Raw genomic sequence first — 17,828 nt, forward strand, 5'->3', positions numbered from 1 at the left:
GATGTGTTCAGAATGTTCTGGGTTGTGGATGTGCTCAGAATGTTCAGGGTTGTGGATGTGTTCAGAATGTTCTGGGTTGTGGATGTGTTCAGACTGTTCTGGGTTGTGGATGTGTTCAGAATGTTCAGGGTGTGGATGTGTTCAGAAGGTTCAGGGTTGTGGATGTGTTCAGAATGTTCAGGGTTGTGGATGTGTTCAGAATGTTCAGGGTTGTGGATGTGTTCAGAAGGTTCTGGGTTGTGTTCAGACTGTTCAGAGTTGTGGATGTGTTCAGAATGTTCAGGGTTGTGGATGTGTTCAGACTGTTCAGGGTTGTGGATGTGTTCAGAATGTTCTGGGTTGTGGATGTGTTCAGAAGGTTCTGGGTTGTGTTCAGACTGTTCAGGGTTGTGGATGTGTTCAGAATGTTCTGGGTTGTGGATGTGTTCAGAAGGTTCTGGGTTGTGTTCAGACTGTTCAGAGTTGTGGATGTGTTCAGAATGTTCTGGGTTGTGGATGTGTTCAGACTGTTCAGGGTTGTGGATGTGTTCAGAAGGTTCTGGGTTGTGTTCAGACTGTTCAGGGTTGTGGATGTGTTCAGAAGGTTCTGGGTTGTGGATGTGTTCAGACTGTTCTGGGTTGTGAGTGTGTTCAGACTGTTCAGGGTTGTGGATGTGTTCAGAATGTTCAGGGTTGTGGATGTGTTCAGACTGTTCAGGGTTGTGGATGTGTTCAGACTGTTCAGGGTTGTGGATGTGTTCAGACTGTTCAGGGTTGTGGATGTGTTCAGAAGGTTCTGGGTTGTGTTCAGACTGTTCAGAGTTGTGGATGTGTTCAGACTGTTCAGGGTTGTGGATGTGTTCAGACTGTTCAGGGTTGTGGATGTGTTCAGACTGTTCAGGGTTGTGGATGTGTTCAGAATGTTCAGGGTTGTGGATGTGTTCAGACTGTTCAGGGAAGTTATACATATGTAGGAGCTACCGAATGTCTTTTTTGGTGAGTTTGGAATGTGAACGAGAGACATTGTGCAAATGAACAATGTTTTGATGCATGCAGTACTCCAGTACTCCAGTACTGGCTCTGTGAACTGTGGAGTCTGGAGTTGCTAGGGCAACCGGCCTGCCTGCTCTGCTGGGAGAATAGGGTGGAGAATAGGGGGGAGGAGCAAACGGACTGAGAACGGAGAGGAGAAAAAACACAAGGAAATCAAGATAGCAGTGACAGCTGTACAAATAACTAATCCAAAAGGCTTTGCCTTCTCAAACATGGCAGAGTTCAAACATAATATGCTGCCCCGTCACCGTATTAATTCAGCCACTTACTTAGATAGCAAGTTAAACTAAGGGTCTTGTTAATAACGCATAATTCTGCGTTTTTCACGCAGGTCGGAAAAGATAAAACTCCTAAAAAATATCTTGTTGTGTTTTGTAAACACAAATCTAAAATGCTTCTTTTTGTAATTTCTGCTCGGCATCAGACTAATATTGTGCTTCAGTTGCACTTCTAAACTCGGATGAGAATTCACGAAGGGACATTTATATCTGCAGACAGCGCTCCGACTGATGTGTAACCTATTTTCTCCGATACTTTTCTTGGTGTAGCCAGACTACTTTTCTCAGGTAAAATGCAAGAGAAACTTTAAGCTAAACATTAGGACATGTAGCTGGCTACATTCTGACAGGCCTAAACATTAGAAATATCATGGCCATGCATCTTTTTTTTATAATAAAATATCTTGCTTTTTCATTGTAAGCTCATTTACTTGTGCAGCTGCCAGCCAAATAAAATAATTATTATTTTATTTTATTTAATGTGTTTATTTAAGTTTATGTGTTTATTTAACTAGGCAAGTCAGTTAAGACCAAATTCTTATTTACAATGACGGCCTACCCCAGCCAAACCCGAACCCGGACGACGCTGGGCCAATTGTGCGCTTCCCACTTCTGCTGTCATCTCATGAAAATGAAGCTATTTCATGTCGAATGTGTTGCACTAATGTATTTTCTGGAAAGGAAAACTATAGTTGCATCACTCTATTAAAGGGAAAAATAACACTGTTGACTTTCAGTAGAAAACGCGACCCCTGTCAATACACAGTTGGACTCACCTGCTCCCGCTTTCCCCTGTTGTGCTATTTACAAACTAACATGTGACTGTGCTGGGGAACTAAGCAAGCTTTATATAATGTGACAGGTGAAATATGAACGCGATCTGCTTTATCTCCTAACGCATTGCACAAGTTGACTGCAGGTATTTACTTCAAATATAGCTACAAATATTAAAATGTATAGGAACAACTTCAAAGAAATATTTTCAACGGTATTGAAAAATCCTTCCCTGGCTATTTCCAAATATGCCGGTATACGGTATATACGGGTATACCACCCAAGCCGACTACCAATAGGTGCCCTTCTTTGTGAGGCATTGCAAACCTCCCTGGTCTTTAAGGTTGAATCTGTGTTTGAAATTCACCGCTCGATTGATGGACCTGACAGATAATTGTATGTGTGGGGTGTAGGGCTGTGGCGGTCACGACATTTTGTCAGCCGGTGATTGTCAAACAAATAACTGTCGGTCTCACGGTAATTGACCGTGAATTACCATAAACACATGTAGCATCTCCATTTTCATGCCAGGTAGGCTATACTCTTGTTGTAAAGAAAAGCAATGTGCTTAATATGAGTAATGTTCAGAAATAAATATAGTAGGCCTAGCCTATAGAAAGCTGATGGGATCTTCCTCTTTTTAGTAGAAGCCATCACTCTGTTTTCGCACGCAATTGCACAGCCTATAGAAACGTTGCGCAACACGAGCTCATGGGCTCTCATGAAGTGTTTGGTTAGATTTGCGAAAACATTTGCATTGATGTCAGACTAACTAGAGGGACAATAGAGTGCTGAGTACCAGGCAGTTAGCAAGTTTGGTGGGCTAATGACCTTCAGCAGCATCAGAGCTTGGAGAAGCCTAATTACCATGACTAAACAGTTACCGGTGTGGCGATAATACGGTCACCGTAACAGCCCTATGTGGGGTACAGAGATGAGGTAGTCCTTCAAAAATCCTGGTGAACACTATGCAACTTAATATGTGACTTGTTAAGCAAATTTTTACTCCTGAACTTACTTAGGCTTGCCATAACAAATGGGTTGAATACTTCTTGAAAAGTTTGTGGTCATATGCACATCCTTAAAAACATAGGCGCTGGGCTAATGAAGAACACTAGGAAAGAACAGGAAGGCCCGCACACTGTTAAAGCTCCCAATTCACCGCTTTATGACAACGTTTCAATCCGAAACCTGACGCAGATCCGTTGGATGAATTGGGAGCTGTAACAGTGTGCGGGCCTTTTTGTTCTTTACTTGAATACTTATTGACTCGTACCTTTCAGCTTTTCATTTGTAATTCATGTGTAAACATTTGTAAAAATATAATTCCACTTTGACATTATGGGGGTATTGTGTGTAGGCAAGTGACACAAAATCTCAAATGAATCCATTTTAATTTCTATCTGTAACACAACAAAATTTGGAAAAGGTTAAGAGGTGTGAATACTTTGTGAAAGCCCTGTATCTCTTGTAATGTACCCACACTGTTCCCACAGCCTAATGAAATGATCTGGGATCCTTTCAAGAACTCAGAAAAACTGTTTTGTCAATATCCTTGCAACATCCAAGGAACGTTTTGTGCACACTGATTTTGTGCAAACATTATCTGAATGTCATCACAACTGGACAGTTTTTGCTTTTTTGGGAACATATCTTTTGTGATGTCCCCACAATGTTCCCACCATACTGTTCCCACAACCTAATGAAACATTTTCAGAACCTTTAAAGGACAGACAAAAATTTGTTCTAGGAATGATCTTGTAATATCTGGTAAATGTTTCTTGCACCCTAAAATAAACATGGTAGAATCATCCACACAACTGCACCGTTTTTTTGTTTTTTTGGTAACATATCTTTTGTGATGACCCCACAGTGTTCCCACCAGACTGTTACCACAACCTAATGCAACATTCTGGAAACCTTTAAAGAACTAACTAAATGTCTTCTGGGAACGTTCTTGCAACATCAGGCAAAGGTTTTATACAAACACTGTATAATCATCAGCACAACTGGAAAGTGTTTGTGTTCTCAGAACATTTACCGCAACCAACGAATGTTCTTGGAACTTGCACAGAACCAATTTTGGTTTGCTGGGAAAACATTACTGGTGCATTGTGTTATTACATTACTTGGAAACCTAGTTATAACTTTTAGGGAATGTTCTGTTGTGGTTGTTACAGATGTTGTGCACACCATTTTAGTGAATGTTAGGAGAATTTTTTTTAATGTTTGGTTTTGGGATGTTATCATCCTAATGTTAGATAAAACCCTATTTAGAACTTAATGGGAATCTTAACTAATGTTCTGGGAATGTTCCCGGTTTGTTGGGATCCCTCTATTTTTAATGTTGCTAGGAGGAAGAAGATTCTAAGAAGGCTTGTCCTCCTGTAAAGGGTTAAGTTGTTTGTTCCCTTTCGGAAGAGCAAAGTAAACCTCAGCCATTCACTAAAGGCAATTACCTGCCTCTCTGACTCTGTCAAGGTACTGAATGGAGTATCACTGACTTTGATTGATGGGAGATTTAACGCACGAGTGGTTTTGGGATAACAGAGAGCACTGAGGATGCTAGCTTGGTGAAAACAATGGTCAATTAAATGCTTTTGTCCTGGTGAATTTAGGTTTTGTTTGTGTTGAAACAACGTTTGAATGTCCCAGTAAGATCTTATTGTTACACACAACGCAATGCAAAATGTTCCTTTAAATTCTATGAAAGTTAATTCAAATACCTTACTTTAGTCCTAAAAAATACTTTGAACAAATATTGTGTATGGCTGCAAACTCAACCCCCCCAGCACCCCACTCCTAACTATTTCAAGGTGGGCCTTTTTTTCTGAAGCTGAAAATTGAGCCAGTTAGGAGGCTTGTGGATACTCAACCACAAATCTTAAAAATAACAGTTGAGAGCAAGCATCGAACGTTTACTTTGGAAAACAAACATCGTCCCAGACCACCGTTCCTTTGCCCCGACCGTAGTGCGTCCACAGAGCTCCTACACACACACACACACACACACACACACACACACACACACACACACACACACACACACACACACACACACACACACACACACACACACACACACACACACACACACACACACACACACACACAAACACGTATCGTAATTTCAGAGAGAGCAGAGAGTGTAGAGCGAGTCTGGCGTTGACAGCTCTTGCCTGGACATGAAGCATTGTAGTAATGAAGGTCAAACACTGGGAGTGTGCGTGTAAATGAATTAAGTCATAACATACAGACACGCTAGACTAACCCCACGGCTATCAGAGGAGATTGCTAGCCGCTAGCCATGGGGTCTGAGCTAAAGGCTAATCTCTCCCACAGCGCTGACCGGCGTGGTGTGTATGTGAGTGTGTGTGTTATGACTTAATTCATTTACACACACACACTCCCAGCCCCCCCCCATGGCCTGCGGTTCCTGCCCTGGTCATTGTTCCCTGCTGAGCAGAGGTCAGCACTCAATTGTTCTCTCTTTCACAACAATGAGATAATGCTGACTCCCTCCCTCCCTGGCACTGTCCCCTGTAGCCAGTTCACATAATCCACCAGGACTGTGTTAGGGATAATCAACATGTCACCTCTAAATGTCATCTGTGCATGTGCACTATTAAAATGTCACCTCTTAATGGGAAGCAGAACAACAATGGAGGGAGGGAGGCCTGTTGGGAGTTCCTCTGTAGTGGCTGACACAGACATTGTGTTAACTAGAGTGGCTGGAGAAGACGCTGGTTACGATAGGAGTGATTGAGAGGGTTGGATCCATACCTTACAGTTCCTTATAGTTCCCGGTGCATAGCGGGAAAAACTCACTCTTGGAGAAGAAGAAAAAAACTCAAGCACACTGGCCGTGTTTGATGTAGGCTCTAGTTGTCTAAGCGCTGTCTCGACCAACATCACACAAATGATTCAATCACTAATCTTACCCTAGTACCCTATTTCACTCTGTCTTTTCTCACCAGAGCTGCATGATGGAACTGACTGGGGATTGGCCCTTACTTCAATAGTAATGAAAGTCAGTCACCCTTTCCTTCAGCTGGGTTCAGGCCTGTAGTGCGTGTGTGCCTGCGTGTTTGTGTGTTCAGGCCTGTTTATCCTGCTCTACTTTCAGCCTGTGAAATACAGTATATAGCTTTGACCTGAGCTCACTGAGAGTCTTTATTTGTCCTGAGGGAAAGTGCTGTTGGCCCTCGCACACGCACATGCACACACGCATACATGGGCATTTGAGTTATTTAGCAGACGTTCTATTCCAGAGCGACTTACAATTAGCTAGCGTTGTTACCTTCAAGTAAGTCTCTGTTTTGCTAGGGTGTTGTGGAAGGGGATGGCGGATGGGCATCTGCCTCTGATTCCAAAGGTTGCAAGTTTGAATCCAGCAATAGAAAGTTGTTTTTGAGATTGAGTTTTTTTGCCTATCCCAAACCTTAACCCTTACCTTAACCATTCAGAGTTAACGCCTAAACTTAACCTTAAATACACATTTGACATTTGCAACAACTTTGAAATGTGAGTCTTGAGAAACATGGATTAACGTCTAAATCTGACGCAAGACTGTGAGAGTTAGTTGTTTAAGATGGCTAGGTGAGACCGCGACACATCACAATCGGAACAAGTACATTTTCCCTCAATGAAGTCGCTATGTTCTTCTCTCGGCGAAGTCAGTGGTAGTAGGAGAAAACAAGCGCATTTTAAAACATTTGAGTTACATTTTGGGGTTGGGGGGGGTGCCGTGGGATTTATTTACAATACTCTTTAAAGAGGAAGGGTTTCAGACGTTTTTGGAAGGCTCTCCGCTCTCCGCTGTCCTGACGTTAGGGGGAAGCTGGTTCCACCATTGGGATGCCAGGACAGAGAAGCGCTTTGACTGGGCTGAGCTGGACCTGCCAGGTAGGCTGCAATCCAGAGCCTGAGAACTCCAGCCCTGAGAGGGTGGAGAGGAGGATCTGATGGTTCATGGTGTCGAAGATCTAGGAGGAGAACAGAGGAGAGAGAGAGTCAGCTTCGGGAGAGCGGAGAGCCTCCGTGACAAAGCTTGAGTGGTTAGGGTCAAGAAGATCGCTCTGAGAGAGATAACGAGAGACTTGGTCTGTAATTTGTAGTTTTTACCGTCAGAAGGGTCGAGTGTTGGTTTCTTGAGGAGGGGAACCACTCTGGCCATCTTGAAGTCAGAGGGGATTCAGCCAGTGGTCAGGGATAAGTTGATGAGGGAAGTGAGGACTGGGAGAAGGTCTCCAGAGATTGGAGAGCCTTCCAAGGCACAGAACACCAACCCAAGCCCCAGCACTGGCCCCGGCTCTGGCCCCAGTACCTGTCCCAGTCCTAGCTCCAGCCTCATCTCTAATGCTAGCCCCAGCCGCAACCCCAGCACCTTACCCCCGCCCCAGTCTAGTCTGAACCAAACAGTGTCGATCCGGCCCAGCCCCCAGTCAAGGCCAGCCCCAGCCCTAATGACATCCCCAGCCCTAATCCCATCCCCAGACCTAACCCCATCTCCAGCCCTAACCCCATCCCCATCCCTAACCCCATCCCCAGCCCTAACCCCATCCCCAGGCCTAACCCCAGCCACAGCACAGCACAGCACAGCCCAAGCCCAAGCCCTAACCCCATCCCCAGCCCTAACCCCATCCCTAACTCCAACCCCAGCCCTAACCCCAACCCCAGCCCTAACCCCAACCCCAGCCTTAGGGCTGGGCTGGGGATGGGGATGGGGTTAGGGCTGGGGTTAGGCCTGGGGCTGTGCTGGGGCTAGGGTTAGGGCTAGGGTTAGGGCTGGGGATGGGGTTAGGGCTTGGGCTGTGCTGTGCTGTGCTGTGGCTGGGGTTAGGCCTGGGGATGGGGTTAGGGATGGGGTTAGGGCTGGGGCTGTGCTGTGGCTGGGGTTAGGCCTGGGGATGGGGTTAGGGCTGGGGATGGGGTTAGGCCTGGGGATGGGGTTAGGGCTGGGGATGGGGTTAGGCCTGGGGATGGGGTTAGGGCTGGGGTTAGGGCTGGGAATGGTGTTAGGGATGGGGTTAGGGCTGGGGATGGGGTTAGGGATGGGGTTAGGGCTGGGGATGGGGTTAGGGATGGGGTTAGGGCTGGGGATGGGGTTAGGGCTGGGGATGGGGTTAGGGCTGGGGATGGGGTTAGGGCTGGGGATGGGGTTAGGGATGGGGTTAGGGCTGGGGATGGGGTTAGGGATGGGGTTAGGGCTGGGGATGGGGTTAGGGCTGGGGTTAGGCCTGGGGCTGTGCTGGGGCTAGGGTTAGGGCTGGGGCTGGGGTTAGGGCTGGGGCTGTGCTGTGGCTGGGGTTAGGCCTGGGGATGGGGTTAGGGCTGGGGATCCCCATCCCCAGTCCTAACACCATTCCCAGCCCTAACCCCAGCCCTAAACCCAGCCCTAACCCCATCCTCAGCCCTAACCCATCCCCAGCCCTAACCCCAGCCCCAGCACAGCCCTAGTCTAGTCTGTACCAGACAGGGCCGACCCAGCGGAGATGTTTCTAATTACCCACTCAAATAAGTGTTCTATTATCCATCACAAATCACCAGGGGAAACAAAGCAGTTGTTCCAAACACAAAACATATTGTTCTCTGCATGAGAGAAATAATAACATAACAGACTGTCTCAGGACAGAATAGAGCAGTTTTAGGAAAAAGTCTTTACAGACAATAGACTGTACTAAGGTCAGTTAAACTGGGCTTTGTTAACTACCCTGACATCTAATGTGTTGTTTTTGATTCGCGGTTTTCCAGGCATGTCCATCGGGATCCCGGGATTTCCGGGTGAAGCAGTGTGCCGACTTCGACAGCATGCCGTTCCGTGGGAAATACTACAACTGGAAGCCCTACACTGGAGGTGAGATCGGAATAATGCATTAATCCATCAATCGCTCCCGTCCATTCCGCTGCCTTTCTCGACCCGTTTGTAGTAGTTTGTTCGGCGCTTTGATACCTTTCATCATACAGTAGCTTCCCAGAGCCTGTGGTCCTCTCTGGCCCTCCGTGACAGTCTAAAGGCTTCTCTCTGTGACTGTGTTGTGTACACATCTAATACCAACAGTAGGCAGGACTGTTTGATAGGCCCAGTATTCCTGGGATTCCCACATTGTGTTTGATGGCCCTCTGGACAGCCATTCCAACTCTTTAGCCCTCAATGAAGACATGGGAGTGGGAATGTGGGAGGGGTGGGATTTGGGTCCATTGAGGCTTGAAATCTGGGTCATCACTATCTGGGCTATAATTGATGGATTGGTACCAGGACTTACTATTACCTTACAGATGTAGGTTCTTAATTTGATCCCTCTTTAGCTGCTGAGAATTTTCCTGCACCGCAGGAAATGCAGATGAGCTTCACGATTTACATAAATTCACTGAAAAACCGCACTTAATTATATTAACAGATTGCACTATTCATGCAGCCTAATTTTGTCCAGCTGATAGCCCAACCACCGATCAAGCAACATTATGTACTAAACTTTAAAATCCTGTTGCTGCAGGATTATTTTGCTGTGACAATACTGGTCAAATGAACAACCAATACCTGTTTGTGTTCTCTAATTTTCACTAGAGATCGCAGTGGAAAGTTACTCACAAAGAAACACACACACACATGCATGCACACACACACACACACACACACACACACACACACACACACACACACACACACACACACACACACACACACACACACACACACACACACACACACACACACACACACACACACACACACACACACACACAACTCATAAAGCACAGTCTAGTCCTACTCTCTCCCAGGCCGTCACGCTAAAAGTTGGAATCTGTTATCACATAACTCCCATTAGTCAACGCTATGAGCTCCCTCTGTAGCTGGTACAAATCTATTGGACTGTCAGCCTACATGTGGAGATTGGAGAATACCTCAGCGTGGATGTCACTGTGTGTGTGTGTGTGTGTGTGTGAGTGTCATGGCAGCCCCAGCTATCTCTCCCAGTGTCAGTACTGAAGTGACGTCAGGCCCCAGGTCCAGGATCAGATCTAAGCATGACTAATAGAAGTCTTTGTTACTATCAACAAACTCTACAAAACGTTTTCTGTGATTAAAAAAAAAATCTATATTGTAAACTGCATTATTTTCTTATAGATAGATGTATTCATAGTCATGTCACTCATCATGGCACACATGATGGGTATGATGTGAATCAACTGTTATTTATAAACTGGGCTGTTCGAGTCCTGAATGCTGATTGGCTGACAGCCATGGTATATCAGACCGTATACCATGGGTATGACAAAACATGTATTTTTACTGCTCTAATTACGTTGGTAACCATTTTATAATAGCAGTAAGGCACCTCGGGGGTTTGTGGTATATGGCCAATATACCACGGCTAAGGGCTGTGTCCAGGCACTCCGTGTTGCATCATGCGCAAGAAGAGCCCTTAGCCGTGGTTTATAGGCCATATACCACACCCCCTCGTGCCTCATTGCTTAAATAGAACATGTGTTATAATGTGTTTGAACCTGTAGTCGTTTTGGCTGAACCTTAGATCTCTGTCTGTGGCCGGTGGGTGTAGGCACAGGTTACCAAAAGTCGCTTTGTGAGAAATGTCTCTAAGTTTGAGGTCGATGTGGCTCAGTTGACAAAGCATGGCACTTACAATGCCAAGGGTCATGCCACCCATGTGTAAAATGTACGCACCCATACTATTAGTCGCTTTGAGTAAAAGCGTCTGCTAAATGGCAGATATTATTATTATATATTAAGTTTGGTCTGATATCTCTCTACTGTATGTCTAACTATGTGTAAATGAGTTGTCCCCTGCCCTGTGGAAGTTTGTCCAGTACGTTGAACCTTGAGACCTCTTTCCGGTGTGTTCCAGGTGGTGTGAAGCCATGTGCTCTGAACTGTCTGGCGGAGGGATATAACTTCTACACCGAGCGCTCCCCGGCCGTCATCGATGGAACACGCTGCCAGGCCGACTCACTGGACATCTGCATCAATGGAGAGTGCAAGGTGAGAGAGAGAGATAGAGAGAGAGTGTGTGTGTCTTGGTGTGTGTGTGTGTGTGTGTGTGTGTGTGTGTGTGTGTGTGTGTGTGTGTGTGTGTGTGTGTGTGTGTGTGTGTGTGTGTGTGTGTGTGTGTGTGTGTGTGTGTGTGTGTGTGATAAAAGTAGTGCTTCTGGTTCCCACGCTGTGACTCACCCCAGTCAAACAGACCCACGCTGCTTCCAGTCAGGACCCAGCCAGTAGGGTGCTGACTCCCCCATAGGAGAAACACTGTACCGCGGCTCTGACCCGATTACATTGTGATAGATAAGCTAATAAACTGGATGACTGTAACCTAATGTAATGATCCTGACCATGTGACCTGACCAGGAAACCCGACCCGACCAAAACTCAGCCTGTGACCCAGTTTGTACAGTTTATAGTCACAGTGTTTGTGTTCCTTCTTATCTCAAGGGACCTTGTTTATATGATACTTGACTGACTGGGAAAAAGTGACTGAGAGACAGCAAAGAAATAGCATTATCCAATATGGAACAATGTAGCGTTAGAACAAAACGTGGCGTTTCAGTCAGTTGGTTTTCATTGAGTGGCTGGTAGAGGTCTTAATCTAGACTCTTATCACAACTCAACAGGTCATGTCTGGGATTGTTTTGAAGTTCTCCTCAGGAAACTGGCTATCCAGATTAATGTGGAAGTTGAATTGAAAGACACTGTCATTTATTTCACCACTGGGCGTTTGTTGAAAACAAGGTTTGAATTTACATTCAAAATGAAAAAAGCTGAAAATAATGTGTTTAATAATGAGATCTGGCATCTACTGCTGTCTTTGTTCTGTGTGTGTACACTGTACAGTATGTGTACAATCGGGTTAGGGTGTGTGTGTGTGTGTGTGTGTGTGTGTGTGTGTGTGTGTGTGTGTGTGTGTGTGTGTGTGTGTGTGTGTGTGTGTGTGTGTGTGTGTGTGTGTGTGTGTTGGAGGTTTCTTCCCAGAAAGCACTGGGACATGTTCATTCCTAGTCACAGTCCAATGTGCCTTTTTATTTCAGCAGCAGTTGGCCTTCTAGAGTCTTCTAGAGTCTCTGACATGATGTGATTAATCTCTGGAACACCGTCTGCTTGGAGGCTGCTCGGAAAATACTCAAAATGCTTCATGTAGGCCTGTGCACGTGTTGGAGAAAGACAAAGGGAGAGAGAGAACAGAGAGAAAATGAAAGAGAGAAGAAACAGATAGGGATAGAGCAGAGAAATGTGGACGGAGAGAGAGAGAGAGAGAGAGAGAGAGAGAGAGAGAGAATGAGAGGGATGTGTGAGAATACATTTATTTTTCTCTTCTGTCATTAACGTGACACCCGCTAATTCTCCCTATAACATTTTAGAGGAGTCTATACAACTATGAAATACTCACTTTACCGTAACTCTCTAAAAGAGACTGGCAGTTCAACGACTGTTCAGTCTGACCTTCTCGTCCAACTGTCGTTCTACGGTTGTTAATCACTTACTATCCAATCATGAGTTAGCGTTTTAAATTGACGTAAAACTGCTGCTCCATGCAGCTTCCACAGACTTGAAGTCACTTCTTCAGCACTTTTCTTTATTACTATGGTATTACTATGGTATTACTATAGTATTATTAAACAGTGTCGTTACTATGGTATAAGTTATACTTAAAGCAATATAACATGGCATCCTGTCTCCTCTCTCAGCACGTTGGCTGTGACAACATCCTGGGTTCGGACGCCAAGGAGGACCGCTGTCGGGTGTGTGGAGGGGACGGCAGCACCTGTGAGGCCACAGAGGGACTGTTCAATGACTCCCTACCCAGAGGAGGTAAGACCCAGTCTGGGGACAGAAATTGACAGGGCTCTTTACTTCAGGTGTGCAAATGTTCTAGTTCCATAGAAACTGAAGGAAAGGTCAAGGGTCATGAGGTCTCTCCTCTGAGCAAGTACACGTAGTGGGAGAGTAGTATATACACTGAGAGGACAAAATATTAGGAACACCTTCCTAATATTGAGTTGCACCCCTTTTACTCTCAGAACAGCCTCAGTTCATCGGGACTCTACAAGGTGTCGAAAGCGTTCCACAGGGATGCTGGCCCATGTTGACTCCAATGATTCCCACAGTTGTGTCAAGTTGGCTGGATGTCCTTTGGGTGGTGGACCATTCTTGATATACACGGGAAACTGTTGAATGTGAAAAAACCTGCAGCGTTGCAGTTCTCGACACACTCAAACCGGTGTGCCTGGCACCTACTACCATACCCTGTTCAAAGGCACTTCAATCTTTTGTCTTGCCCACTCCGCATCTCAGTTGTCTCAAGGCTTACAAATCCTCCTTTAAGTGGATTTAACAGGTAACATCAATAAGGGATCATAGCTTTCACCTGGATTCACCTGGTCATTCTAGGTCGTGGAAAGAGCAGGTGTTCCCAATGTTTTGTACACTCGGTGTAGATATAAAAAAGGATGTGTAACATGTAAAGGAGAGAGGATCAGAGAAGAGGAGTGTGTAATGTAGAGGAGACAGCCGTGTAAAGAAGGGATGATCAGAGAAGAGGAGTGTGTAATGTAGAGGAGACAGCCGTGTAAAGAAGGGAGGATCAGAGACGAGGAGTGTGTAACGTAGAGGAGACAGCCGTGTAAAGAAGGGAGGATCAGAGAAGAGGAGTGTGTAATGTAGAGGAGACAGCAGTGTAAAGAAGGGATGATCAGAGACGAGGAGTGTGTAATGTAGAGGAGACAGCAGTGTAAAGAAGGGAGGATCAGAGAAGAGGGGTGTGTAATGTAGAGGAGACAGCAGTGTAAAGAAGGGAGGATCAGAGAAGAGGGGTGTGTAATGTAGAGGAGACAGCAGTGTAAAGAAGGGAGGATCAGAGACGAGGAGTGTGTAATGTAGAGGAGACAGCAGTGTAAAGAAGGGAGGATCAGAGAAGAGGGGTGTGTAATGTAGAGGAGACAGCAGTGTAAAGGAGAGAGGATCAGAGACGAGGAGTGTGTAATGTAGAGGAGACAGCAGTGTAAAGAAGGGAGGATCAGAGAAGAGGAGTGTGTAACGTAGAGGAGACAGCAGTGTAAAGAAGGGAGGATCAGAGAAGAGGAGTGTGTAATGTAGAGGAGACAGCAGTGTAAAGGAGAGAGGATCAGAGACGAGGAGTGTGTAATGTAGAGGAGACAGCAGTGTAAAGGAGAGAGGATCAGAGACGAGGAGTGTGTAATGTAGAGGAGACAGCAGTGTAAAGAAGGGAGGATCAGAGAAGAGGAGTGTGTAATGTAGAGGAGACAGCAGTGTAAAGAAGGGAGGATCAGAGAAGAGGGGTGTGTAATGTAGAGGAGACAGCAGTGTAAAGAAGGGAGGATCAGAGAAGAGGAGTGTGTAATGTAGAGGAGACAGCAGTGTAAAGAAGGGAGGATCAGAGAAGAGGGGTGTGTAATGTAGAGGAGACAGCAGTGTAAAGAAGGGAGGATCAGAGAAGAGGGGTGTGTAATGTAGAGGAGACAGCAGTGTGAAGAAGGGAGGATCAGAGAAGAGGGGTGTGTAATGTAGAGGAGACAGCAGTGTAAAGAAGGGAGGATCAGAGAAGAGGGGTGTGTAATGTAGAGGAGACAGCAGTGTAAAGAAGGGAGGATCAGAGAAGAGGAGTGTGTAATGTAGAGGAGACAGCAGTGTAAAGAAGGGAGGATCAGAGAAGAGGGGTGTGTAATGTAGAGGAGACAGCAGTGTAAAGAAGGGAGGATCAGAGAAGAGGGGTGTGTAATGTAGAGGAGACAGCAGTGTGAAGAAGGGAGGATCAGAGACGAGGAGTGTGTAATGTAGAGGAGACAGCAGTGTGTAGAGAAGAGTATGTGTTTCAGAGAGAGTCCATTCCTCTGTGCATTCTGAAAGCTGCCAAACACCACAAGTTTGTAAGCACTTTCCGGGAGACACATCCTCGTGCAGAAAAGCAAGGTAAAAACTCAGGAACGTATTGTCTTTTTGGCAGAGCAGCCCTGTCCTAGCTCCAACAGAGCACTGTGGCCAAACACTTCATTTTTCATGGAAACCTGTGTGTTTTTTCCCCCCTTTGTCACCCAATGATAAAGCGTATAGTTTTGGGAGTTGAGAAACATGTTGTCAAAACATAAATGGAAACATAATTTATTTGCATTAATTACATCATCCGGTGAAGGACTCGGACTGGTGATATGGCTTCATCCTGACTCTGGTTCCAAGACTAGTCTATAGAGAGACAAAAGCACTTTCTCCTTCTATGGTATGTCCAGTAATGCATCTAAAAAGAAATTGCTTTGTGTCTGTAATGGTGGTGTTCTTTTCTCTACCAGGTTACATGGAGGTTGTTCTGATACCAAGGGGATCAGTCCACATAGAAATCCAAGAAATTGCCATGTCCAAGAACTACATCGGTAAGTGACCTCTTTCGAACGCTATACGTGACGGTCGTTGTTCGAATGATTTTGATCATCCTGTATTTCTTTACAGTCTATATATCTGAAAATGTTCTAAGTCATTATGGCCCGTCCATAACTCCACACAATTAGTGAACAGTAATGTGAAGCAGTTTGAAATGAACCTGTTTCATATTAGAGGGTTTGCTTCAGTTCTTGGTTGGAAGATCCAGTTTTCCGCATCACCTGGTGCTTTCTCAGTCTAGAGCAGAGCAGACAATGTATTTTTAACTCGCACTAAATTAACAGCTTCGACATTAGAGAAAGTATTCAGTGCGCGTCCAGTGGGAGTCTTTGGCGTTGGTCTCCCCCTCTTCGTTCCAGACGAAAACAGAACAACAGAATCGAAACAATCAAACAAGCCCATTTCATTTAGTGCTGTTGTCACGGGCTGACATTAAGTAGGGAGTTAGCCGTGTGACAGAGTGGTGAATTTACAGCTCAGGTTGTTGATGGAGGACTGAAATCAGGCTTTGAAACGTCAAGTGCTGTTAGATTTACAACCCTGCGGTGACAGCCCTGAGGCCCTCGTGGATTCAAGTGGATAGAAGAATATTTATATATCAACATTTGTTTTATTTGATACACGTTTTAACGATTGTCACTTTGTGTCCTATTGTGTAGACGGCACTCTCTATGTCCCTTCCAAGTAATGTGTGACAGACCCTAAAGGCTGTGGGAGTATTTGGTCTTGGTAAAGTTGTGTGAGGCTGCCTTTAGCAGTGGAGATGGACTGAGAGCTCACTATTTGAATGTGCAGATGAGGTGGCAGTAAAGACTGCATTCTGTCAGCTATCCCCCAAAACAGGAGGAGTCAAATAAGTATTGTTGTAATGAAGTACGTAAATGCTGCAAAGTGCTTACGCATGAGGAATCAGCTAGAGACAGATAGAGAGAGGGAACACAGTGTTTGGATCGTTTCTCCTCAATTTGGCCCCATTTCAACTCTGAGAAAATGGATATTTTGAGATGTGTTGTGCTTGGAGACGACTCCTTTGTTTTGACGACCAGCAGGAATGGTATTCATGGGATTCTTCCAGGCTTTCACCTGAAGAGTGTGTGTGGTTGTGTGTGTGTGCGTTTTCTCTTTCCCTCTGAAAGGTGAGAGAGTCTGTGTGTGTGTGTGTGTGTGTGTGTGTGTGTGTGTGTGTGTGTGTGTGTGTGTGTGTGTGTGTGTGTGTGTGTGTGAGTGAGTGAGTGAGTGAGTGAGTGAGTGAGTGAGTGAGTGAGTGAGTGAGTGAGTGAGTGAGTGAGTGAGTGAGTGAGTGAGTGAGTGAGTGAGTGAGTGAGTGAGTGAGTGAGTGAGTGAGTGAGTGAGTGAGTGAGTGAGTGAGTGAGTGAGTGTGTGTGTGTGTGTGTGTGTGTGTGTGTGTGTGTGTGTGTGTGTGTGTGTGTGTGTGTGTGAGCTCGCCCTGAGTGCTGCACAGTGTCTGTTGAGGAAAAGAAAGTTGCCAATGACATCAGGAGAGGACGACGGTGTTGATGATGAATGATGGTGATGACATCACACCAAAACACTGCCACCACCTGTTGTCTTGGCTACCGTTCCTGGGTAGTCTTTGGCTCACCACTCTTGTCAGCGTTTTAACAGGCTGCTATTTTAGCTGTAGGGGGTTCAGTGAACTACACTCAACCCTGCCTGAGAGCTGAAAATGTGTCTTAGCGACGCCAGCGCGTTCCTCCTACCTAGGCTTTATCTCAGTGGGCTAACACGGTGCTGTGGGTACAAATCCAACTAGAAACCTTCTTCTATCGGTGCCTTTCTGTAGCATTGAAGTCAGAGGGAGATGACTACTTCATCAACGGAGCGTGGACCATCGACTGGCCCAGGAAGTTTGACATCGCAGGGACAGCGTTCCACTACAAGAGACCACTTGACGAACCTGAGTCGCTAGAGGCCCTGGGGGCCACCACGGACAACCTAGTCGTCATGGTAACCACATTTGACTGTTTTGTTGTGTGTTGAGTAAACAATGGGGGAGGGGTTTGTCTTTGACACAGAAAGAGGATCAAACACAAAAAGGGCTTTTTCAGGCATCTTTCAGCGCACCGGGTGTCCTTAGTCAATTTGGGGGATGGAGAGATTCCACGAAAAAGTGAATTTCACAAAGACAACCTTCAGATGTTACCAGTTTGAATTGGCAAGAAGCACAACAGCTGCTCCCAGCAAGCCTTAGCTGACCTTCAGGCCAGTAAGACTGTGCTGGTTTGGGGTTTAATACAGTATACACAGCAATGTAGATATTGAAAAAGCCATTTCTGGCTCAATTCAAATGCAAATGGACATGTGTTTTGGTGAGGGTGTGT

The 17,828-nt window shown here is 45.6% G+C and overlaps 1 protein-coding gene across 1 annotated transcript in view; it reads left to right on the plus strand.

Moving 5' to 3' along the window:
• Positions 1-17,828, plus strand: part of LOC120025618 (A disintegrin and metalloproteinase with thrombospondin motifs 6-like) — a 49,615-nt gene that overhangs the window by 11,280 nt on the left and 20,507 nt on the right. The window contains exons 6-11 of the mRNA XM_038970166.1: positions 120-908; positions 8,838-8,940; positions 10,952-11,085; positions 12,783-12,906; positions 15,399-15,479; positions 17,291-17,454. Of these exons, the coding sequence (XP_038826094.1) occupies positions 120-908; positions 8,838-8,940; positions 10,952-11,085; positions 12,783-12,906; positions 15,399-15,479; positions 17,291-17,454 (1,395 nt within the window). The remainder of the gene's footprint in view (positions 1-119; positions 909-8,837; positions 8,941-10,951; positions 11,086-12,782; positions 12,907-15,398; positions 15,480-17,290; positions 17,455-17,828) is intronic.

The sequence above is a fragment of the Salvelinus namaycush genome, chromosome 31 (assembly GCF_016432855.1).
Source record: "Salvelinus namaycush isolate Seneca chromosome 31, SaNama_1.0, whole genome shotgun sequence".
NCBI classification, from domain to species: domain Eukaryota; kingdom Metazoa; phylum Chordata; class Actinopteri; order Salmoniformes; family Salmonidae; genus Salvelinus; species Salvelinus namaycush.